Genomic DNA, 23,134 nt, shown 5'->3' with positions numbered 1-23,134 from the left:
TTTCCCTACGTCCCTCCACTTTTTTGGGGCGAAAAATAGTTTTCCTCTGTCCCTCTACCAGTTTCCCTACCATCACTCCACTTTTTTTGGGCGAAAAATAGTTTCCCTCCGTCCCTCTACCAGTTTCCCTACGTCACTCCACTTTTTTGGGGCGAAAAATAGTTTTCCTCTGTCCCTCTACCAGTTTCCCTACCGTCACTCCACTTTTTTTGGGCGAAAAATAGTTTCCCTCCGTCCCTCCACCAGTTTCCCTACCGTCACTCCACTTTTTTGGGGCGAAAAATAGTTTTCCTCTGTCCCTCTACCAGTTTCCCTACCGTCACTCCACTTTTTTTGGGCGAAAAATAGTTTCCCTCCGTCCCTCCACCAGTTTCCCTACGTCCCTCCACTTTTTTGGGGCGAAAAATAGTTTTCCTCTGTCCCTCTACCAGTTTCCCTACCATCACTCCACTTTTTTTGGGCGAAAAATAGTTTCCCTCCGTCCCTCTACCAGTTTCCCTACCGTCACTCCACTTTTTTGGGCGAAAAATAGTTTCCCTCCGTCCCTACACCAGTTTCCCTACCGTCCCTCCACCAGTTTCCCTACCGTCCCTTCACTTATTTTGGGTAAAAAATAGTTTCCCTCTGTTCCTCCGCCCATAGGGTTTAAGCCATGGAATTTTTGTTTCCCTTCGTCCCTCCATTTTGCTTCCTTCCCTCCTTTTAGTAACGGTATTTTCCCTCCGTCCCTCCCTTCCCTCCTTTTAGTACTCAGTTTTCCTCTGTCCCTCCGTCCCTCTATCCCTCCTTTTAGTGTTGTCCGCTATCATATTCGAAAATATGAATTATTCGGTTATGTTACGCTAAGAAGTAGCGTAAAGTCACTCGGATTCTTCACTTGTACAAACTTAAACCGCTCTATTTTGCATTGCCGGTATGGTGGTATATATATTGGTATGACGGTTCAATCTGTGTAAAAAAATGTAGTAAGTTTAAATTTTTGCGAACTGTACAATTCGTTTAAAATAAACTGTTTTACACATAGGTATATTTATATGGACTATATAAATAATATATGATGATGGTTTGAAAGTGCAATCTGCTGTCTGGACAATTTACTTTTTAAACATTCCAACAAGGAGTCAACATCTTTACCAATGGCATCGTTTCTACGTTTAGTTGAAGATAATAATTCCTCTGATGATGAAGAGATGTTCCCGTTGTCCAACCAACCATCTACTGTCCCTGAAACAAGCAGGAATCGACAATTTTCGATTGTAACGGTTTCCGACAATGATTTACCACAAAACGAAGCAGCCACGCGTGCTGTTAGATGGCTTATAAGCAACGTGACTGCGAACTCAGCTTCAAGGGAGTCATCGTCCAATTTATCGAACCAACGACGCACAATTGACCTTACTTCAGACAACCCCGATGAAGATTGGGGGAACAACGATGACACTGAAAATGCTGACTCAATATTAGGTTTATCTGAGGATTCCTCCCCCATATTAGGTTGGGTGCGGCCAGGTCGAGCCCCGTTCAGGTTACATGTGGCGTCCTCAGAGGAAAGTGAAGCCGGTACATTGGTGGAGGGAGATGCATCCGATAGCGAAGTTTCCAATCAAGGTATATTGTGTTGTAAGTTTAAGTCTAAATTGCATTGACAGGGTCAGATGGAATGGTTACTTTTTGTGGGTAACATTTTTTAATGTGCCAATTTTGCACTGCGATTGTTGCGCTAATTTATTTATTAATAAAACTACCAAGTTTGGCACATATAATAATAATGTTGCGAACATATATCAAGTCCGATTGCAGACATACTTTTCCATTTGTAATTTCCTGATAACCCATTCATAAACAGCTTATACACCAAAGAATGTTTGTTTTAATGTGAAAACATAAGGTACAAAAAAATCTTTCACAAATTAAAAAAATGATTTTTATTTCTTGATTAACAATAATTTTTACATAAATTAAAATGAACCTAATTTCGCGAAGTGTCGTAAATTATGTTGTCAACCATTCCCTTATAACCATCAGGGTTTGAATCTGTTTGCTTCTGTTGTTCTATTTGGGAGCCACTAGTTGCCATCTTTAGTTTCCTGTTTATTTGTTAAAGTTAAGTGAGTTCAGCTTCTCATAACATAAATAGCCCAGCCTATAAAATAGTTCAGGCTACAATAAAGTCCTATAGCTATAGGTATATTATATTTTCATCAAAAATAAATCTAAGTTTTAGTTGTTTTAAGTTTCTTCTAACATAAATAACCCAATGCTTGGTATTTTAAATATATATTTATCAAAACATCTTTAATTTTCCTACACTGCAGTATAGTCAGTAAACATTTCAACCAATGAGTTAGATTTGTTTTTATAGAGATATGTGTCTTAACTATTCCGGCCTCCTCTGTATTTTGAAAAGTTGTCCGCATATAACAATAATACACATAATATATTCATACACTGTGTAGAACACTCACCAACAACTTAAAGCAAGTAGTATCATACATAGTAGTAAGCTGATACCAAGAGCTATCGACACCCACATCAATAGTTGTTCTCTATTTGCAGGTGTTGCTGTTAAAGTTAAACATAACATATAACCGACTTTTACCGCAATATATCAACTTTTGCTACTATCTAAGCATTTTACATTTGTTTTATAAAACATCTTTTCTGGCATTTATTTGCAAGTGTTTTGCGTTGTTGATTGTCATTCACCTTGACTGACACGACCTGTATAAAACGTTGAAACAACGGAATGCAAATGAATGCCAGAAGAGCTGCTTTAGAAAATATCCAGCCTAATGTTGTGTATATCCTATAGTTGGAATATTTAGTTAGAGAAGCTTGTTCCTACCATGTTGAGAGTTGCTGTTTAGGTTGGTGGTGGAAAGGAGAGTTTCAGTTGTTGGTTGGGTGTCAGTGGTTGCTGTGGTTTTACCTTAAAAGATAAAATACTAAACCATATTTGAATTTTAAACAATTGTTCAACATTGTTGTCGTGGTCGTTCATGAACCACAGCTCTTGAGCATCGCACAAGACAATTGTGGTTTCATATTAAGTTCATGTCGTTGATGTTAGTGAATGGTCACACAGTGCAAGTCTATGCTGCAGTAACTAATATTTAAGCAATTTTTTTCAATGCAATTAAAAGAAATGTTGAAATTTTGTTGAAAACATTTCTTATTCTAGTTCTATTGTTGTTACTTGCACGGTCATTAAATTTCTAGTAAAATCTGGGGTGACATTGTTAATATTTTAAAATCGACTCTAAAGTTGTAGATGGCTATTAACGTAATAAAAATAAAATAATAAATCATGTCCAGGATTGTAAAAAAAATGTAAATTTAGACGGTTATTGGTTAATTTTATTGCAAATCCGGACGCATTATGCTTTATGTGCGTCTGTCACCCAAGCTACCAAATCGTGTTCACCGTCTTTTACTAACTAAAGGCACAGTGTAGTGCTGGCTCCTGTGCGATAGAAAATGTTGTTAAAGCTGCGATGTAATGTTTTATGTTCGTCGCGTGTTCGTAATTATCAATGAAATCGCTTGAGTAACAAACATTACCATGCTGCAATTTAGACATTTTGTGCTTAATTGTTACGTCACATGTATTATTGTAACATAACTATTAACTATGACGTTTCATTACGTAACAATCGGGAGGAATGTGCCCACTATCCAACGAATCACAAGATCATTGTATATGAGCGTCACATTTTTACGCTCTGCGCCGGTGTAGGAAATAAAGGAAGACGCATGCGGTAGCATACAGTCCACACCTAACAAGCAAAGCAATCGTTGTGAATTTATTCTCGTTAAAAATGACGAAATGCAACGTCTGCGTGATTAGCGAGTAGCTTGTGTTTTATTAATCATACGATTTATATAACATGTTTAAACTTTTTGATTTAGAAATAGTGTTACATAACATAGTGTACATAAATTTGAAATAAAATATTTTATGGGTAAAATTAATATGTGCAACTGGGATTTACGAAACTCTGATTTACACGCGATGCCTAAGATCGACCTTTTTTGGCTTCTGTCCAAGCTCGGCCGGGAAAGTACTTCGTAATAATATATTACAATTTGCATTGATTCCAATTTACTGATAGCGTCGCTCGTCGCTCTAATATTTACACCAATTAAAATTCACATAACCGCGATTTACTTGCTTTTAAAGTTTAAACTATTCTTGTTTGCTGGCTTAAAATTATATCGGGAAGAAAATAATTCTGCGAAATATGGAAGCACATAAACCACGTTTGTTTTCTAAAATTCGAGTAGTTTACAAAAGGCATTATGACGTAATCATCCTTACATTTATAATCCACGATGAACGTGAGTAAGACTTTTTCTTTGTTTTTACCGATTTAGATACGTTGTTTAATAAATTTAATATCATTTCAAATTCACCACATAAAGGTTCCATGTGACATGATTTGTCAAAATTAGTGGAGCGGGTGTTAGAAAAATGCATTCTTAATTGTTTGCACGAACCGTTTCGTCATTTTAGCTATTCGCCGTGTTCTCGCAGGGTAACCGATGCGATTAAAATAGAGCGCACGTTTATGTCGTCAATAAATACTGAACTAAGAATCCAAAGAGTATATTGTTGGCCGAACGTAAGAAAGTTGATTTTAATATAAATTGGATTTATTTCTATTAAAAAAATCCGGACTTTTTTGAACAATCCGCACAGTGACATTATCACCGAAAAAGGGGTAGTTTTACAATCCTGATCATGTCAAGGTAATTACCTTCATAAGTTGCTGTTACTGCTGTTGTCTTCATTGTGCAGTTGCTGAAGTGAAATGAAAGCAAAAGTCTCAAATCATCTGTGTCAGTTTTAACAACCCAATTCTTATTATTCATCTTAACACTTCTGCTGCAAGTTTCAGTCATTTGGCAATTATCCAGACCACTGTAGTACGTGTTGTTATACACCATGCACCAATCCTTAAGGCCAGATAGAAAATCTTCTTTTACAGCTGGAAGTACAGGATTCGAAATGTAATGATTTGATCAGGTTAAGAAAAATATTAGTGCAATAACTCCAACCAAGTTTTTTTAGTTATCTAAGTTAAAAAATAATCACCCACTAAGTTCTATACGTGGTAACTCATAAGCGGGCATGAGGTGTGCAGCCCTGGACACTCAGGTCGGCAATCGGCAAAAAAAAAAAAATTTTTTTTAAACAAAATATTTTCGCGGCAATATATATTGCAATATTTGTTGTAATAAACAACCTAAATATATTCCAGAAGTATAACTGCCTTATATTTACGATGTTTTCCTCAGCCAAGCAGCATGTTTATTAAGAATTAGTAGGCATTCACACGTAAATTCATTGCATCATAAAAGGGATTGTTTGACCTAGCAATTGATTACGACATAATAGCAATTCACACGTTGATTTTTTGCGTCATAATAGCGATTGTCCCCTTGATTATTTAACCTGCATGTGCTTAAAAACAGGTTGGATATTTATCCTTTTATGTATACGATCAAGTAAACTTAGTAAAGGATTGATACGTTTGCAATAAATATTAAATCTTCGACCCGGGCTATGAAGCAGACGATGTTGGTAATGTTACGCAAATTTGGTATAACTATAAACAATAGGAATGTGTTGAAGTTGTAAAAGCTCAGGTTCGCCGAGCGCCGAGCTTTAACCAAAAGCTCGGCACAAGCTTATGACGTCATTAAGGAGAAAGGCGTACGAGAATACGTTCCTTTTTGGACGAAAAGCGTCGCTAATTAAAATCATTTAGAACACGTGGGTTGCGGTGAAAGAGAAGACGTAATGCAGCACTTTGTATTATTTCAATATAAAAAAGTTTAGGAATTTATGTTTTTTTAATAAAAATCAGTCTAATCAGATACAGAACATTGGGCGCTCGTGTCATTCGATAACGGCTGCAATACAAGAATTTAATACTAGTAGTTGTGCTCTATTTATCACAGTAGTTGTGCTCTATTTATCACAGTAGCTGTGCTCTATTTATCACAAACCTACACCATTATATCCATTTATTTTCCCACACACAAAAATAAATTTTATTTGTTTTGTTTACGCAACGTACCTGTTCCATCTGGCATTGTAATTTTTGTATTCCTACCAGAAGATACGTAACGTTTTTTAATAATCAACTGGTTTGTTGGGTGGGTTGGTATCAGTGTGAATGTACAATGTTCATTATTATCCCACGGCCGCCATGGAGAAGTGTGGCGATAGAACAGAATGTCCTTAGCAATTGTACTTCCACTTCTACAGTTTTCGTCTTCGATAACGTGACAATATGAGTTACCTATAACATAAGTTTAACTGTTTTAATTTCTGTGAAAACTATTTACTACCCAATCCAACATTACTGTTAATGCATCAATACAAAAAAAAATATATATAATACATTTTTTAATATACATATATATACATGTATATATATAATGAAGATGATAGTAATACTTACATACTAAAACTGAAACAAGCAGCAAATAAGTTTTCATTGTTCAATATTTCCTCCACCTTACACAATGCTACTTCCTTATTTTACCAAACCGACTTTTTGCGGATGTTGAAACGGAGTAGGTAATATTGGTGACTCATCTGTTGGGCGATCTATTGTTTGTTGGCTGGTGAAAATGAAAGTGATGCATGGGGTGGCTTGTTAATTTTTGAAACAGGGGGCATTTATAATTTAGAGTCCGAGTTTGTATACAAACAAGCAGAGCCAAATTATATTGCATTCACCACATTAATCAATGAGGTTCCCTATGCTTGACAACTATGAGTGTAACTGTATTTTAACAATGTCACCCCAGATTTTACCCTGCTGTTAGGTGTCTATACAAACAAGCAGAGCCAAAGTATATTGCATTCACCACATTATTCAATGAGGTTCCCTATGCTTGACAACTATGAGTGTAACTGTATTTTAACAATGTCACCCCAGATTTTACCCTGCTGTTAGGTGTCTATACAAACAAGCAGAGCCAAAGTATATTGCATTCACCACATTATTCAATGAGGTTCCCTATGCTTGACAACTATGAGTGTAACTGTATTTCAACAATGTCACCCCAGATTTTACCCTGCTGTTAGGTGTCTATATAAACAAGCAGAGCCAAAGTATATTGCATTCACCACATTAATTAATGAGGTTTCCTATGTTTGACAACTATGAGTGTAACTGTATTTCAACAATGTCACCCAAGATTTTACCCTGCTGTTAGGTGTCTATATAAACAAGCAGAGCCAAAGTATATTGCATTCACCACATTAATCAATGAGGTTTCCTATGTTTGACAACTATGAGTGTAACTGTATTTTACAATGGCACCCCAGATTTTGTAAAAAAATACCAAAATATGCATTCTGTATACAATAGTGCCTTCTATCCAAGTAATGCAAGGAGTGAACTATTCTCTTTCCTTCAAGACAATGAACTCCAAATACAATATTTCTATTTGTGTAAACAATAATCTTATTTTATAAAGCCTTTGTTTTTCTAGACAGTGAAAGATCGAGTGAAACATCAAGGTTGGAGGAAGATGGAGTTCCCAGTGATGCCAGTTCATCAACATTAACTAATTCTGCAGTGTTGCCGGAACCAGAGTTTCCAACACCAGTGTTGCCGCAACCAGAGTTACCAACACCAGTGTTGCCGCAACCAGAGTTACCAACACCAGTGTTGCCGCAACCAGAGTTACCAACACCAGTGTTGCCGCAACCAGAGTTACCAACACCAGTGTTGCCGCAACCAGAGTTACCAACACCAGTGTTACCCCGACCGATATTAGAACCAGTATTGACTGATGCATTACAAGGCAATGAGCTCGCATCACAGCAAGACTTCTTATCCTCCTCACGATGGAAACAACACAACAAGAGGAAGCTTTCCTCACCTTCTGAGGCGTGTAGTCCGAAGAAAGTGAAAGAGAATTCCCAAGGAAGCGAATCAGATGATGAGATGAATTGTCCCATATGTTTTGAACCATGGACTAATAGTGGGAAACATAGACTCGTTTCATTGAAGTAAGTTTATGTGGCTGGGTATGTGTGTGTGTTTAAAGTTATTTTAAATGTGTGTGTAAATTTTTGAAATAAAAGAATAAATTTATGGCAAATTCTGTTGAAGATATTAATTTTCTACACTTTATTATACTTTGTTTTTGCTTGTATGGATGTATAATATGTTATTGTTACCCTTGTATTAAAAGTATCTTATGAAACATGAAATCCCAAATCTCCATGAATTACATTTGCTATTGTTAACCCAACGCAAAGTTTGTTGTTTTGTATCAGGTTTACAATAATTGTTAAAATCTGTAGAAATGGTTTGTTGTAACATTTTTTAAAAAATTTTTTTGCAAAAGTTGTAACAATTTGTAAAAAGTTTGTCCTACTTTGTAGGTGTGGTCACTTGTTTGGTCAGAAATGCGTTGAACGTTGGTTGAAGGAATGCCATCAGAAGTGCCCGCAGTGTAATGTGAAGGCTAAGAAATCTGAGGTTCGAGTGATTTACGCAAAGAAACTGAAAGCTGTCGATACATCGGAGCTGGAAAACGCAATAAAGTAAGTTTGGTTTTGGAATATTGCAAACAACCAAAGCCCTAATCTAGTTTTCCACACAAATGTTTAATTGAAGGTTTATATTTTTGTAAAATTCAATCAAAATATTTGAAACACCTTCATCTGCTATGCTGAAGTATTTCATGCATTATGTGGGAACAAGATATTGTCCATTGTTTGTGAACAATGTGCTTATTTGTTGTGCATCTATTTACTTTGAACAAGCACAAAGCAAACTCTTCCAGATAATTCTGCAAACAAAACAACAAAATATTAATTTATTTAAAACTTTATTCCCAACAACTTTCACTACCAAGAATGTTTTAATGGCAATAATAAAACTTTATGATGTATTTACCTTTCTATTCTATATGGGTGAGGTTCCACAGTGAGCCACGCCATGGGACCTGGGATTTCAGCCAGAGTTGTTCAAACTTGTTCTGAGTAAAGACAATTTGAGCCCCTTGTTGTTTACGTCCGAGCTTTATATTATGTAGACGTACCCCTCTATGTTGGTTCATGATCAGCATTCAATGAAGCAAATCCTTAGTTTACAGCTCGTCTCACCATAGTGAAGTTATAAGGTCACCAACCCACTAGTATGGAAGGGATCAACAGTTGTTATGGATTATACAGGAAGTCAATCGCTCATACAGTTACGGTGTTATGTAACATGGTATACAGTAAGCCAAATGGGTTTACCCATTGCACAGAAGTATAGAAAATAAAGGCAAAGTTATAATAATAGTAAAAGGGTATTGTAATCAACTACTCAAAGTTTTAAACAGCTTTAAGGCTTCTCTTACGAATAGCATCGTATTTTAATGTTTATATAAATTTTGTTTCTAAAATTTCATCACCATTAAATGATGTTAACTGTAACCGCTATATTTTAATTCCTACTCCATTTACGTGCCATAGTTTCTCAGTTATATTCAATCGCAAGTAAATAAAAACAAAATATGGAAGAAGAAATTGCGAATCAAATTCGAAAGCTCTGCAACAAGCAAGGTGCGGAAGTAAACGAAAAAGAGTCGGCTAAGTTACTGCACAAGTTGGCATTGGAACTCAAGAAATCCAAAGACAAAATATCTCTCATTCAGGCAGCTACTCTAATGAATGCTGCCATTCTACGACAACCAGACAACATAGAAACTGTGAAACAGGATTTGCAACAACTGTGTGAAGATGTTTTGAAAGAAGCTTCAGTGAAACACCAATCAGTTGATTTGGTTAAAAAGGCAAATCAGTTTAAAAAGCAATTGAACTTAATAAGAAGTGAAGCAAAAGAAAAACTTTATAGTGTTATACAGAAGATTGGTCCAGACAGTTGTTTATCTCAAGTTGAAAAACAAAATGTGGAAACGTGGGAAATGGTTGAACTGCAAGCATGGATAACTGAGCAATACACAAACATTATGCAACATATATCAAAGTTTTGTGTTGAAATATCAGGAACAGAACCTTGTAGTTTTGCTTTGGTTGGTATGGGCTCATTGGCAAGAAAAGAAATCACACCATTTTCAGATTTTGAAAATATCATTGTGTTGAAAGAAGGGGTTCAAAAACTAAAAGACTTTGAAAAAACACTCGAGTATTTTCGCTGGTTTGCTGTGATATTTCAAGTTATTTTGATCAATTTTGGTGAAACCATAATTCCCAGTGTGGCAATTCCATGCCTGAATAACTTTGAGGTAGAAGGTGGCGATTGGTTTTATGATGCAGTCACCCCAAGTGGCATTTCATTTGATGGCTTCATGCCACATGCTTGCAAAACAATATTAGGTCGATACAAACCCACCATCAACAAAGATTGGACAACAGAACTAATAAAGCCAGTAAGTCAAATGCTAAACTACTTGACTACAGAACAAGATTTAAAAAACGGATATCATTTAGCTGATGTTTTAACCACCACTTGTTTTGTGCATGGTGATGAGAAAGTATACAAAGAATTTGCCGATGGAGTTGCTACAAAACGAAAAGCAAAGTTTCAAGGAAAGTCAGAAGCCGCAGAAAAACACATGGAGGATCTTGAAGAAGATTTCAGAAAATATAATGTCTTAGATAACTTGGCTTCAAGGCTTAACGCACCAAAGTATAATCTTAAACAAGGAGTTTACAGACTCACAACACTGTTTATATCAGAACTAGGAATGAAACATGATGTGAGTGAAACCTCCAGCTTTATGGTTGTAGAAAAACTGTACGAAAAAGGAGTAATTTCATTGAAGCAAAGGGATCAGTTCTCTTATGCTGTAGCAATTGCTTGCAGGTTAAGACTAATGGTGTACATGAATGAACAGCGTCAGTCAGACATGATGAAGCATGATGTACATAAAACCAGAGATATAGAGAAACTAAATATGATCCAAATGCTTGGAGAGGATAGCGCTGTCAATTACTTTGTGATTGCTCATACTCTGCAACAGTTTGTAGCAAAAGACCTAAACATAAATCTAGATGGCTTATATGATTATGTTCATGACGAACAAGACATGCAGATACGTGTATATTTTTATTTTAAACTGTATGATAGAGTTTGTCACATCTATGAGACTGTATCTGAACCACAACTTACAAGTGATAAAGTTATAACTCTAAGTTTCATTGATTCTATGGATTACTATGCAAATACATTACTACGTATGGATAAACTTGCTGAAAGTGTGAAAATTCATCGGCAAATACTCCAATTGCTTGAGAGTCAACCAAACCATAGACGTTTGCCAACTATGAAGTTTAGGGCTATGAATAATTTGGCAGTTGGATTGACACCTCCACATGAAAATGAAGAGAGGCTGGAATACCTTTTGAAAGCATATGATTTGATTTGTCAATGTGAGAAAAGCAACACTTATGTACCAGATATTAAAACAAAGAAATCGATAAGTGCTGGGAATGTTGCCAATCACTACTTTATGCTGGGTCAATTTGCATCAGCATTGGAATATAATATGATAACATTGAAACTGTTTGGCGATAATTCACCAGATCCAAATATTGACAAAATGGTTGCTTTGTGTTACAACAACGAAGCAGTTTGTAATTTTCAGCTTTGTTGCTTTGAAGAAGCTCTACAGCAGTTCAACGAGGCATTGGTGATTCTAGAAGCATTTGAAAGCATTGAAAATACAACAAACTTTAATCAGCCAGTTTTTCGAACCCCGATATATTCAATCAGATTCAACACCGAATCTAAGGAGCAAACTGTGGAAGTTCCATATGTTGAAATCAGACGTACAGAATTACCTTCTGACATCACAAACGTAAGAGACAAAGCTGCATTTCTAACAAACAAAGCAGTCTGTCTGTTTAGACTTGGACGATTTGAAGAATCATATCAGTTGCACAAAAAGGTTCTTGAAATGAGAACAGAATACTTTGTTGACACTGAGTATGCGGCAGAAATCGAAGAATCCGAGGTGAACGTTGCAAGTTGTGAGGAGATGTTAAAATCAGGTGCTTGTTCATCAACAAAGGAAAAAAAAAGTGTCACCTTGCGCATAGACTGTTACATGCCAGTTGTAACAAGTTTGTGAGATCGTACATTGTTGCCACATTTGTGCTGTGTAGTGTATTAATGAATCTATATTTTATTATTTAATTCTTTTTAAATTGTTGTCCAGTACAGTATTTTTATTGCGATTTTTCATCATTGCGTTAATTTTTTTCAAATTGTTGTCCAGTTAGTATTGTTATACCACTTTTAGTTGTAATGGTAGTTTGTTTAAATTATTCTGTGTCTGCTTGCAATTATATTACCCGCACTTTTCATATCATAATGATGTATTTATATACATTGTGATTGTGCAGCATGTTGATTGGTATTTATATTATTAATTTGACTATTTAATATTTTTAATATTATTTTTAACTAACTTTTTGTTAAGAATCCATTAAAAGGTACCTACTGTAAACTATAATATTAATCCAATGTCCTATTTTATCAGCAATGTTACTCGTACAGAATAAAACACAATCAAACAGTTGTTTAGAGCTTGTATGCTAAAAGTTATCTCCACCTTTTGTACAAGATATGTTGTTTGTTTTTGAACCCAAATATAAAAACAAAGTCAACAATGCTCACCTGATGTGTGAGTTAATGGGCAACAAGATTTACCTCCCTATGTTTATTGTAACTTGAATTAATCGCTTCATTGTACAACAATGTAGTTTCCATATACATCACTAAACCCCAGTTTCCCATCCCAACCAAGGCAAAATATGGGGTGGTTGTCTGGTAAATACATTAAGATTGAACAACATAAATAAAACGAGGTGCTCATCGTGCCCGCTTACAAGTTACCATGTATGTAACTTATTTATCCTCGCATGGCGGGGCAACGACAGTAGTTATAACACGGGTGTTCTGTTTTATACACCTCGTGCCCGCTTACAAGTTACCATAAATGTAACTTATTTATCCTCGCATGGCGGGGCAACGACAGTCGTTATAACACGGGTGTTCTGTATCATACACCTCCGTGCCCGCTTACAAGTTACCACGAATGTAACTTATTTATCCTCGCATGGCGGGGCAACGACAGTCGTTATAACACGGATGTTCTGTTTTATACACCTCGTGCCCGCTTACAAGTTACCATGTATGTAACTTATTTATCCTCGCATGGCGGGGCAACGACAGTCGTTATAACACGGGTGTTCTGTTTTATACACCTCGTGCCCGCTTACAAGTTACCATGTATGTAACTTATTTATCCTCGCATGGCGGGGCAACGACAGTCGTTATAACACAGGTGTTCTGTATTATACACCTCGTGCCCGCTTACAAGTTACCACGTGTGTAACTTATTTATCCTCGCATGGCGGGGCAACGACAGTCGTTATAACACGGGTGTTCTGTTTTATACACCTCGTGCCCGCTTACAAGTTACCATGTATGTAACTTATTTATCCTCGCATGGCGGGGCAACCACAGTCGTTATAACGGTATGCTGAAGTATTTCATGCATTATGTGGAAAACAAGACATTGTTTGTGAACAATATGCTTACTTGTTGTTTGTATTGCCCTACAGTATGGGTGAGGTTACATACAACGTTGCTTGCGACATGGTGGAGCAAGTAACATAACGTACATCTGTTTATTCTATTCCAATATGGTTGCCAAGATGAAATTAATTATAACCGTGTAGAAAAAAGGAATTAGCAACAAACGACAGTCAATAAAACATGCTATGGGTAAAAACTAATTGAGGGAAAAATCTAGGCCGTTAAACCCCAAGTTATTATCATCGAGTTAATTATTCTGTTCAACATTACAGGGTTGCCGATAAAGTGAAAGCAGAGAAACGTGAACGAGAAATGGAGCTTGCTAAAGTAAGAATGCAATATGAGATGGCTATGGAAGAATGTAATCGACTCAAAAGTAAAGTTACCGTGAGTTGGGTTTTGTGGAAATATTATCATTCGATTAAAAGGATTGTTTCAATATAAACATCACAGCGCGGTATATAAAACACAATTGTCTTCATTTTAACTTCTGACATCATTGAATACGGGTTTAGTTTTTAGGAAAATTGTATCTCACGTATGGTCTGCCATGTTTGTGTTGAAACTGACTAGGAAATTTTTTTATTTTAAATAAGGGACATTTGTTGTTTCAATAACAAACTCAAGATATCCAAGCATAGCTTTATAATAAAGGAACCAATACCTGCAAACTTACAAGTTGTCCTGCTTGTTGTAAATAGTTGTCCATACATTTAAAGCTGTGTGCCCTTTTAACTTTGTTCCCATGTTTTCCCTACTTTACCATAACACTACTTTGTTCCCATGTTTTCCCTACTTTACGATAACACTACTTTGTTCCCATGTTTTCCCTACTTTACGTTAACACTACTTTGTTCCCATGTTTTCCCTACTTTACGATAACACTACTTTGTGTTGTTGTGTCATCCACCCTGATGAAGACGACCTGTATATGACTTCACAACATCGCTACACAAATAAATACCACAATAGTTGTTTTACAAACTGCTATGCATTCTTGTTATCTATCCCACCCAGGTTCTAATGGACAACCAACCCACCCACCCAACAACCACAAGCCAACAACAATCATCCAATCAAACAAACAACGGGAAATTCTTCCAACTTTATAAAAACATCGTCATCACCCCATCAGGAGGTTGTAGAGTGATGGACTTTGATAAAAGGTCGTGTCAGTTCGTGATCTCGCAACCAAGTCCTCGTTCAAGGTTCATGACAGGTGGTTGGTTATGAATGGTTTTTGTTCATTTAATGTCAAAGTTTGGGATTATTTTTGTCTGGTTTATTGACCTATTGTAACCAGGTTGCGAATATTTAAGTTGGTCGTGGTGTTTCAGACCATATTAATGCCTTGGTGTATGGCGGATGAAACGTTGTTTACAAGTGGCAAGATAGCTTGCATTAGGCGCATGCATTTAACATGGAAGCCACCCAAGCTTAGCCAACTTCTGGAGCATTTGTGTTTTTACCAATATTATAGCCATTGTCGTGTCTCAGGAGAATTATTTACTTGAAGGTTTTGGGGTGAAGAGATTAAGTGGAATGGATTTTAAAAGTGGTTGTTTCACGTTGTTGCATCAGAAGGTTATAAAAGATCTTCGTTTCAATCCTTTGTGTGAGAATCAACTGTTGTCGGCCTCGCAGGATGGAACCCTTCGTATTACTGAGTAAGTAGGGGGGTAAGATAGTATAAGTGGTGTGGTGGGGTGTTTTCTAATTAATAGATGTATAACATTATAGAATAAATGTTCGTAAAGAAATCCTTATCTTGTCTCCAGCATGTTAAGCAACTCCAAAGTTCACGAATACAAAGTTGGGAAACCAGTGTGGAGCTGTTGTTGGGACACTAACAATAGAAACATTATATATTCTGGGCTCAATAATGGCTCCTTCATGCAGTTTGATCTTCGTAATACCTCGGAAGCCATGTCTACCATGGAAAACACATGGTCCAGGTGAGACATGCGACGTATAATTATTATTGTTGTGTGGTTACCTTGCATGTCACATGCATGTCACATTCTTCTTTATATATTAGAAATGTTTTGGTGGTTTTGCAAAATAAAGATATTTGACGCTAATGTTACACAGGGGTGATTAGGGGATCCCCCCGCTTTTTACAACTTGCCCCCCTTTATTTCCGACTGGATACGTCACTGTTTGACACGCTACAGTATTAAGTTAAAAGGAACATTTAATTAATTTCTCTTACAATTAAACCGAATGAATTAAAAGTTGTATCTTCCATATGATCTGTTGTTTATATTAAGACTTGACGATCCATTCACAGATGCCCCGTAGTTTCCCTCTACCACGTACCACCCACAGCCAACGACAAATTCCAGGGTCGCGGTGGTTTGTTCAGCGCTACGTTGAAGGGGGCGTGCTTCTGGCAAGATACGATGGAATCCACGGAAGAATCGACTTCTTTCATCTCCAACTTCAAACCAACATTCCTCCCCCTTGAAACTGGTAGCTGTGCAGGTCTATGTTACAACCCATCAACCAATCACTGTCTTGTGACATTTAGACCAGGTGGACTATTTAACTTGTTTGTTGTACGACTCTCAATGCCCTGCCATGTGAGGTTAAATAAGTTACATACGTGGTAACTCGTAAGCAGGCACGAGGTGTATGAAACAGAACACCCGTGTTATAACGACTGTAGTTGCCCCGCCATGCGAGGATAAATAAGTTACATACGTGGCAATTCGTAAGCAGGCACGAGGTGTTTGAAACAGAACACCCGTGTTATAACGACTGTAGTTGCCCCGCCATGTGAGGATAAATAAGTTACATACGTGGTAACTTGTAAGCGGGCACGAGGTGTATGAAACAGAACACCTGTGTTATAACGACCGTCTTTTTCCCGCCATGCGAGGATAAATAAATTACATACGAGGTAACTCGTAAGCGGACATGAGGTGTATGAAACAGAACACCTGTGTTATAACGACTTCGTTGCTCCGCCACACGAGGATAAATAAGTTCCATTCATCCAACAGGTGGTAGTTACAGGAAGACAACCCACTTGCTTGGTGAGCTACAGTCAATGGTTGGAACCGATGGTGGGAAAAGAATAAGTTGTAATATTGTGGAGACATTTTATGGAGGTCAAACACATAAGATGTTGACCAGGAATTCCTTGCATGTGTTGCCATTGAATGGAGGTGATACATTACTTGCTTGTGTTGGAGATGAACCAAACAAGAAGGTCCAGGTGTGTATTGTGTTGACTATAGGCACCAAACGTGGGGTGGCAGGGTGGGCAGGTCAACCCTAACATTTTTTGCATATGGATTGGAGCAAATGGCATGGTTGATCCTGCCAGTGGTGATATGCTTCTCTCAAAGATTAAGCCATGCAAGTCTAAGTACGAGCTCTTGTACAGCGAAACTGCGTGGCTCCTTAAATCGGTTATGGTTCATTTGATCGTATTGTTTACTTGGATTATTGTGGTGGTTGTGGAGCTAATACATGCAAACAGCGCTGACCTCACGGGTGGAATGATTTTATCCGACCAATAACCTACACACACACACCTACAATGGTGGCAGCATCAAGCCTGTATCATCTGTGCTAGAGCCAGCCACACCAACTGTTGTGTTTAACCAGGGAACCTATCCCAGCCTCCCCTGTATTATTAATAGTTTGGTGCCTATGTTACTTTCCATAGTGATATTTACCTAAGACTTTTTACTTTCCAAGGTATACGACGTGAACAGGAACAAGTTGGTCCAATGCTTGCCGTGCGACAATGCTCCTCCACTTGATATTTTAAACACTAATATCTCTAATAGGAATGTAATAGCTGCCCTGACAGACACAACTTTAAAAGTTTTTGCGTTGGATTAACTTCCAATTCCCTCTCACTTATATTGCTATGCAAACAGTGTTTTAACGAAAGCCGCTGCATTTACTAAAAGAAACTTTTCTTTAACAGTTTTTTTATTTTTGAATATTCGCAAAGATAGTAAGACGTAACACATAATTTTTATTTATCTCTTCGAATACGACAGCGAAGTTCAGATCAATTCAAACAACGAAGAGAAGGAAATTAGCAGCAAAACGACAGTCGTTTTAACATAATCAGCAGAAATAGTAAAATTAGAATTGGAATGAAATAGATCAACTATATATTGCTCTTGGGTGTGAGGCCAGTATCAGGGGGTAGGACTTTAATCAGGTTTTGAATTTCTTTAAACTTTCCATGGTTTTTATCGGCCACGAGTTGAAGTAAGATGGTTTCAGCTGAAGTTACGAACACACCAAGTTTACGGACTCTCTGTGGATATAATGGGGTTTGAAGTTTCATAAATCACTTACCATTCATAAGAACCAACCAAGACGGGGATAGTTGGAATATATGTTGGGTGTAATGTAGCATGCATAACTCTGCCATGTTTGTATTACTCTACTTATTACAACTCGCCGATATTTGAACAGATAATTCACTTATGAATGTTTATACACATACTAATCAAGTTTGGCAGGAAAAGCTCTTTTATATTAAGAAGATTGTTGCAAAATATTTGTTACAAATTTTCCCGGTGTCATGGCACCCATGTTATAATGAATCTTGTGACCACGTAAGGATAAATAAGTTACATTCATTCAAGAAACCTGAAAAGCAAGTTGACGATCGGATAAACTTCTTGATGAAGTGGCATCGGCTACAAGATGAACTTCATATCCACGAGATATTAAATCGATAGCAGTTTGTTGGACACATACGTGCGTCTGTGGGTAAAGATGGGGTGGGGGTTGTATGTTTAAGTACAATCGTATTTTAAATTAAATTCTGCAGAATTAGCAAGTAATTAACATGGGCAACAAACAGGTTGGGTGATGGGTCAGTTACCCTTGCATGTAAGATTAAATAAGTGCCAATGTTTTATTGGTTAGTTCATGTATAAGCATGAATGAAGAGAATTGTTATTGAAACTTACTTTCATGATAATGATATTTATTCATATGATCTTGTATTCAAACAACAAACCTTCTATACCTCAACACCAAACAACAGAACGCTCTTGAATTGATTTGAACGAAGAAAAGATTCCACTTCTGTTGTTAACATTGAAAACTTGGTCTTTGCAGCGAGTACATCGGGACCCGATATGTGCAACTCTTTTACGGTACTTCCTAGACCCTTAGGATACTGGAACGACATTTAACAGTTTTGAGCATGTGAGTAATGGGTTCAAGGCTCGTCGTTGCTACCATTGTGGGCGTGTGTGTCCTTGGGCAGGATATTTTATAGCAATTGCTTCAAACCAGTGGGTTGTCTAAAACGCCAGCCATGTAGGAATGAAGAATTAGGGTATCTGCCCGGTTTATGTTTTATTAATAAATGTAACTTATTTATCCTTGTGTGGTGGGCCAAAGACAGTCGCTATAACATGGCCCACACGGGTGGTCTTTATAAACCTTGTGCCCGCTTACAAGTTACTTTGTGGGTGATTATATTTAAATATTGTTGCAAAACTCACCTGCTCGGTGACGACCAATGGGATATTAAGAATCTGAGCCGCTTTCACCACCCTCCCTCCCACTTGTACAATCTCATCAAAATACTTGATTGCCGGTCGGAACCGTTCTTGCATGTCGCAACAAAACACGACCGAGCTGCTCGCTTCCAAGTTCCCCAATCCCTGTGGGAGGGATCGATCATTTATTGATTTTTGACATGAAGTTTTTATTTGTCTCTTCGAATACGATAACGAAGATCAAATTAATTAAAACAACGAAGAGAATTGGTCATTAAAACACAGAATGAGAACAACTTCAGTAAAAGTTGGATTATTGAATCAACAAACCACTTACACCTAGATTGGTTTGACGAGTTCGAAACTTGGTCGAATCTTCCAAAGTAAACTCGTCCCCCACATCGACCCAAACATTCCAACTTTTGTCCCATGTTTGCAACTCAAAGTTTAATAGATCGAAACTTTTGCGAAATTCTGAACAAATGTCAGATTTTCCACTTCCTACAATAATACACCAAATAAATAACTTAGAATGTGAGGGTGACTGTGTTCTCTATGGCTGATAATTTGTTTAGTGACCACTGCATTGGAGCAAAAGTGTGGTGAGTGTCTTGTCCAATGACACATACGCCCACAATGGTAGCAGCGCCAAGTCTTGAACAAACAAATGTGTTGGAGCGTTAGTTTTTCTTACAAAATACTCCCCACCAACCTGTATTTAGCTCACATACTTTGGTCTCATCCCCACAAATAAACAAACATCTCACAGAAGTCATTTCTACGAATCTACTATCTAAGTTGAAGGAAAACAGCTCATTTGCATTGCGAGTAAATTGAATGAAAAATTATGAACGTGATTAATTTAGTTTGTTTTTCCACCAAGAGCAACAAAACAAAGAATAAACACATTTAAACGCCTTCATTACATTTCTATAAATTAAACTGATTTGAAATAAATGAGACTTTTGAATAACATGGTAAAATTGTCTATTATATTCTTAACACATTAATTGGCTAAACATTTAATAAAACTGTTACCGATGGCAATGTTGTTCAATATGCGAGGTTTTTTATAAAATGTATATTGAATGGAAATGGTTTTTACAAAAGTGGAATAAAATAGAATAACCCCCTCTACATATCTAATTAAAAGCATGAAATAACTAAAGTTGCCAAATGTATAACATTCAATGAAAGATGAATGATGGTTTAACACACTTGGCATTCATGGGTCAATACAGCTATTACTATGATAAGGATTGCACAAGTTGGCTTGGTAATCATGAACATCAGAATTGAACCCATTGGTTGTCACTTGCGCTTGAGAACTCTCCCCACTCGGACTTGTCGTTGCTGGCTACGGGTTGCGACGCAGCTGCCCCGGGAGGAGGGGGTAACAGGAGTCCTCCCGTTGATGCAGGCTTGGCTTTTGGTTTACTTTTCGCAGCCGAGTTTCCAATATTGATCCTAAATGTTTGTCCGGCTTTTAAACCTAAATCTAAGCTTGGTTCGTTCACCGGAGCTTGTTCAATTATTTCCTCTGTTTTCGCTCGTTTGAAATGATCTTGCAACGTTACGTTAAAATCGAACGCGTCGCCCCGATCTGCAAACCCGGTTCCGATGAACGCTTTCTGTCCTTGTTGGTTGATAATCCTTAGAATGAAGTATCGGGACGAGTCCGTGACGGATTCAACGGCTACCCCAGGATATTCAGCAACTGGAGCTTCGGCGAATAATTCGCCCTCGTTACTTAGCAGCTTGATGGTCAGATTACCTGGGGGGGATTAAGTTAAACATATGAATACAGATGTATTGGAAATGAATAAAGGTGACGGAAAACGACATTATAACGCAGGTCTCATGTCCGCTTATGAGTTACCACGTATGTAACTTTGCCATATGCAGTGCGCAATTGAATGAATGAATGTAGCATGGCTGGGCAATGACAATAACACAACTTATTTATCATCGTGTAACTTTGTGTCAATATTTTTGGGTGATTTTTTTGTTTTCCTATGTAAAATAATATAATCTTAATAAACAGCCAACACAAAGTTACCATTCATAGTCGTAACCCTCATACGTCCTGTCCACATCGGTTTGTCCAACCCCCAATCTGCTGCTCTGTATCCCCGGTTCGAGGGGCGTGGGGGTAAACGGTAAACAAAACATTCATTCTTAACCATTAGTGTATGTTCGTACGCCTCACCCATATTTAATATTATTTCAACAAAACTGTGCTTAACAAGTCAGTTTAATACGATGTTACGTTGATATAAAAGTCAGGAACCAGTTTCCGTTGACCTAACAGCAAATTTAGTAGCCTGCACTTGGTAAACGAAAGTTAGTTAGAATAATAATAACTAAAACAAGCTATCAAAGATCAAATTTATTAAGTTTTTTCACCTTATTTTGGCAACAAACAAAACGTCACTTGTACATTCATTGCCCAACATCGATTTTACGAAAAAGTTTATTCATTCTAAAACTTAACGAATTTTCCCTAAAGTAAGAATGTAGTTAAAGGGGACGAATTACTGAACGTTAGTATTTTGGGTTGAAATTGAAAGTAAACCGAAACAATCAATGATATAACTTAAGCATAGTTTGTGTGAATATTTACCATGAAATTCAATTATGAAACAATAATCGTGAAAAAAGTATAAATTATAAAACATTTGCTACAATTTTGTAAGATTTGCTGGGTTTGTATAATAACGCCCAAACAAGCACGAAACGAAATGGAAATGTCTACACTGAACGACGATGCCACCACTGCGGTAATGAACACAACACCAACAGTGGTCGATAAAGCTAAGGTTTGGTTTTACTGTGTTAGGGGATATATTAACTGGGACTTTTTGATACACAGCAGATGTTAAATGATTGTATGTAACTAAGGCCTATATGAAGATTGTTTTTTTTTCATGTATGGCTGATATTTTGGACAACCCATTATTGACCACTGGGTTGGGGCAGTTACCGTTATATGTCTTGCCCAAGGATACATACGCCCACAATGGTAGCAGCTTAGAAGTTCGAGCCATAACTTCGAAAGCATGACAACCAATGTACCGCGACATCGGGTTTAACGTTAGCCTTGCAGGTGATGCAGGGAATGTTTATGAAGTCACTCGAGCAAAACGTTGGCGACAACCCTGGTCTAGCGTTGCAACTTCTCCAGGCATTCCTGGTCCTTTACACGATGATATATGTTGGGACTATGTTGTTTGTTGCTGTGAAATGTGATTGGAAAATGCCCTTGTATTATGCAGAACACGACAGAAAAACCTAAGCTATGATTGGCTGTGTAATGAATGGGCACGTACTTTTCAAACGGTCTATACTCTTTGTCAATGCGTATAAAAAGTGATTTGTATAAGATTTGGTTCATATTTAGGTCATAAGGTAATTGGAATAACTTCATTCAAACCAACAACTGAGAAATTGTCGTTTCTCTTACGCGCTTAAAGGTAAATATGTTTTAATTTCTACACAAGCTGCGCATCACTGCAAGGAAACATTGCGATTGAAACGCCGAAAGCAAACGGCGGTTATTCCTAAACTAATCAACGGATTTTGCTTTTTGCTCCGCCTTCGCGTACAAACAGCAGTGTGGTTGAAACAAACGCTGTCACTTTGCAAAGCTGTATAGTCTATAGTGCGTTTATTGTTAGTTAGTTTGCGGTTTAATTTTAAACCAGCGATTGTATAGTAGGGTGGGGGAAGATGGGACACCTTTTCGTTTAGTTTTCTCTTTTCATTTGGTAATAAACAAAGAACATTCAATGAATTATAAAACCGTATCTTCACAACTTCCACATACCGTTGTTAATTGTTTAAAACATGATCAGGATATTTGGATATTATGTGCTAAAGGTGACCCATCTTCCCCCACTCTACTATACTTCATAGGACTTGGGCTGAATCTCCATGTTACTGTATACATATTTAGATATATATCGCATAGAGAATTGTCCATCTGGTTACATTTAGGTGTGTATAGTTGGTTTCATGGATATAATATCCATAATGTGGCTTATGTGGGCAGTTGGGTAT

The 23,134-nt window shown here is 37.2% G+C and overlaps 4 protein-coding genes and 2 long non-coding RNA genes across 8 annotated transcripts; 2 read left to right on the top strand and 4 right to left on the bottom strand.

Moving 5' to 3' along the window:
- Positions 1 to 396: 396 nt before the first annotated feature.
- Positions 397 to 790, bottom strand: LOC113475143. The gene is made up of 2 exons (XR_003396885.1): positions 552 to 790; positions 397 to 512 (listed from the first exon to the last, which is right to left on the bottom strand). It is a non-coding gene; the product is annotated as an uncharacterized LOC113475143 (long non-coding RNA).
- A 232-nt stretch (positions 791 to 1,022) lies between these two features.
- On the top strand, positions 1,023 to 17,526 carry LOC100184542 (E3 ubiquitin-protein ligase RFWD3). Of its 2 annotated transcripts, XM_018815921.2 has the most exons (11): positions 1,023 to 1,608; positions 7,513 to 7,646; positions 7,677 to 8,035; positions 8,414 to 8,575; positions 13,859 to 13,973; positions 14,604 to 14,805; positions 15,103 to 15,253; positions 15,365 to 15,541; positions 15,877 to 16,121; positions 16,592 to 16,806; positions 17,295 to 17,526. In XM_018815921.2, the coding sequence occupies exons 1-11, from the start codon at positions 1,137 to 1,139 to the stop codon at positions 17,439 to 17,441; spliced, it is 2,379 nt and encodes a 792-aa protein (XP_018671466.1). In that variant the 5' UTR covers positions 1,023 to 1,136; the 3' UTR covers positions 17,442 to 17,526. The 2 variants fall into 2 exon arrangements, with proteins under 2 accessions (XP_018671466.1, XP_002123329.1); XM_002123293.4 differs by having other exon boundaries at positions 7,513 to 8,035.
- LOC101243062 lies at positions 1,907 to 6,769 on the bottom strand. Of its 2 annotated transcripts, none has more exons than XM_018815930.2 (6): positions 6,471 to 6,769; positions 6,084 to 6,308; positions 4,758 to 4,988; positions 2,846 to 2,929; positions 2,466 to 2,565; positions 1,907 to 2,087 (listed from the first exon to the last, which is right to left on the bottom strand). In XM_018815930.2, the coding sequence occupies exons 1-6, from the start codon at positions 6,505 to 6,507 to the stop codon at positions 1,970 to 1,972; spliced, it is 795 nt and encodes a 264-aa protein (XP_018671475.1). In that variant the 5' UTR covers positions 6,508 to 6,769; the 3' UTR covers positions 1,907 to 1,969. The 2 variants fall into 2 exon arrangements, with proteins under 2 accessions (XP_018671475.1, XP_009861599.1); XM_009863297.3 differs by having other exon boundaries at positions 2,466 to 2,562.
- Positions 17,517 to 19,939, bottom strand: LOC100185313 (isochorismatase domain-containing protein 1-like). The gene is made up of 6 exons (XM_002128882.5): positions 19,788 to 19,939; positions 19,413 to 19,576; positions 19,079 to 19,240; positions 18,595 to 18,747; positions 18,210 to 18,326; positions 17,517 to 17,871 (listed from the first exon to the last, which is right to left on the bottom strand). Exons 1-6 carry the CDS (start codon positions 19,849 to 19,851, stop codon positions 17,719 to 17,721), a joined length of 813 nt encoding a protein of 270 aa, XP_002128918.1. The 5' UTR covers positions 19,852 to 19,939; the 3' UTR covers positions 17,517 to 17,718.
- On the bottom strand, positions 19,868 to 21,407 carry LOC100175123 (adaptin ear-binding coat-associated protein 1). The gene is made up of 2 exons (XM_002128804.5): positions 21,135 to 21,407; positions 19,868 to 20,849 (listed from the first exon to the last, which is right to left on the bottom strand). Exons 1-2 carry the CDS (start codon positions 21,286 to 21,288, stop codon positions 20,365 to 20,367), a joined length of 639 nt encoding a protein of 212 aa, XP_002128840.1. The 5' UTR covers positions 21,289 to 21,407; the 3' UTR covers positions 19,868 to 20,364.
- LOC100186937 lies at positions 21,401 to 22,374 on the top strand. The gene is made up of 2 exons (XR_182213.4): positions 21,401 to 21,894; positions 22,182 to 22,374. It is a non-coding gene; the product is annotated as an uncharacterized LOC100186937 (long non-coding RNA).
- The last annotated feature ends 760 nt before the right edge of the window (positions 22,375 to 23,134 follow it).

Source organism: Ciona intestinalis, unplaced genomic scaffold (genome assembly GCF_000224145.3).
Source record: "Ciona intestinalis unplaced genomic scaffold, KH HT000119.2, whole genome shotgun sequence".
Classification (NCBI taxonomy): domain Eukaryota; kingdom Metazoa; phylum Chordata; class Ascidiacea; order Phlebobranchia; family Cionidae; genus Ciona; species Ciona intestinalis.
Note: the sequence above shows the minus strand (reverse complement) of the source record. Positions and strands in the feature narration are given on the sequence as shown.

What these genes read in the sequence shown, in the direction of transcription:
- LOC100184542 (XM_002123293.4), top strand. Translation starts at nt 1,137, where the DNA reads ATGGCATCGTTTCTACGTTTAGTTGAAGATAATAATTCCTCTGATGAT. An exon ending in GACTCAAAAGTAAAGTTACC is followed by an intron (nt 13,974 to 14,603) that starts GTGAGTTGGGTT and finishes TATCCCACCCAG; the next exon opens with GTTCTAATGGACAACCAACC. An exon ending in ATGGAAAACACATGGTCCAG is followed by an intron (nt 15,542 to 15,876) that starts GTGAGACATGCG and finishes ATCCATTCACAG; the next exon opens with ATGCCCCGTAGTTTCCCTCT.
- LOC101243062 (XM_018815930.2), bottom strand. Translation starts at nt 6,507, where the DNA reads ATGAAAACTTATTTGCTGCTTGTTTCAGTTTTAGTAT. An exon ending in TACAATGCCAGATGGAACAG is followed by an intron (nt 4,989 to 6,083) that starts GTACGTTGCGTA and finishes CTGTACTTCCAG; the next exon opens with CTGTAAAAGAAGATTTTCTA. An exon ending in CTACTTGCTTTAAGTTGTTG is followed by an intron (nt 2,088 to 2,465) that starts GTGAGTGTTCTA and finishes ACAAATAAACAG; the next exon opens with GAAACTAAAGATGGCAACTA.
- LOC100185313 (XM_002128882.5), bottom strand. Translation starts at nt 19,851, where the DNA reads ATGACTTCTGTGAGATGTTTGTTTATTTGTGGGGATGAGACCAAAGTA. An exon ending in AGTATGTGAGCTAAATACAG is followed by an intron (nt 19,577 to 19,787) that starts GTTGGTGGGGAG and finishes GTATTATTGTAG; the next exon opens with GAAGTGGAAAATCTGACATT. An exon ending in CTCGTCAAACCAATCTAGGT is followed by an intron (nt 19,241 to 19,412) that starts GTAAGTGGTTTG and finishes TCCCTCCCACAG; the next exon opens with GGATTGGGGAACTTGGAAGC.
- LOC100175123 (XM_002128804.5), bottom strand. Translation starts at nt 21,288, where the DNA reads ATGGGTGAGGCGTACGAACATACACTAATGGTTAAGAATGAATGTTTT. An exon ending in GAGGGTTACGACTATGAATG is followed by an intron (nt 20,850 to 21,134) that starts GTAACTTTGTGT and finishes AATCCCCCCCAG; the next exon opens with GTAATCTGACCATCAAGCTG.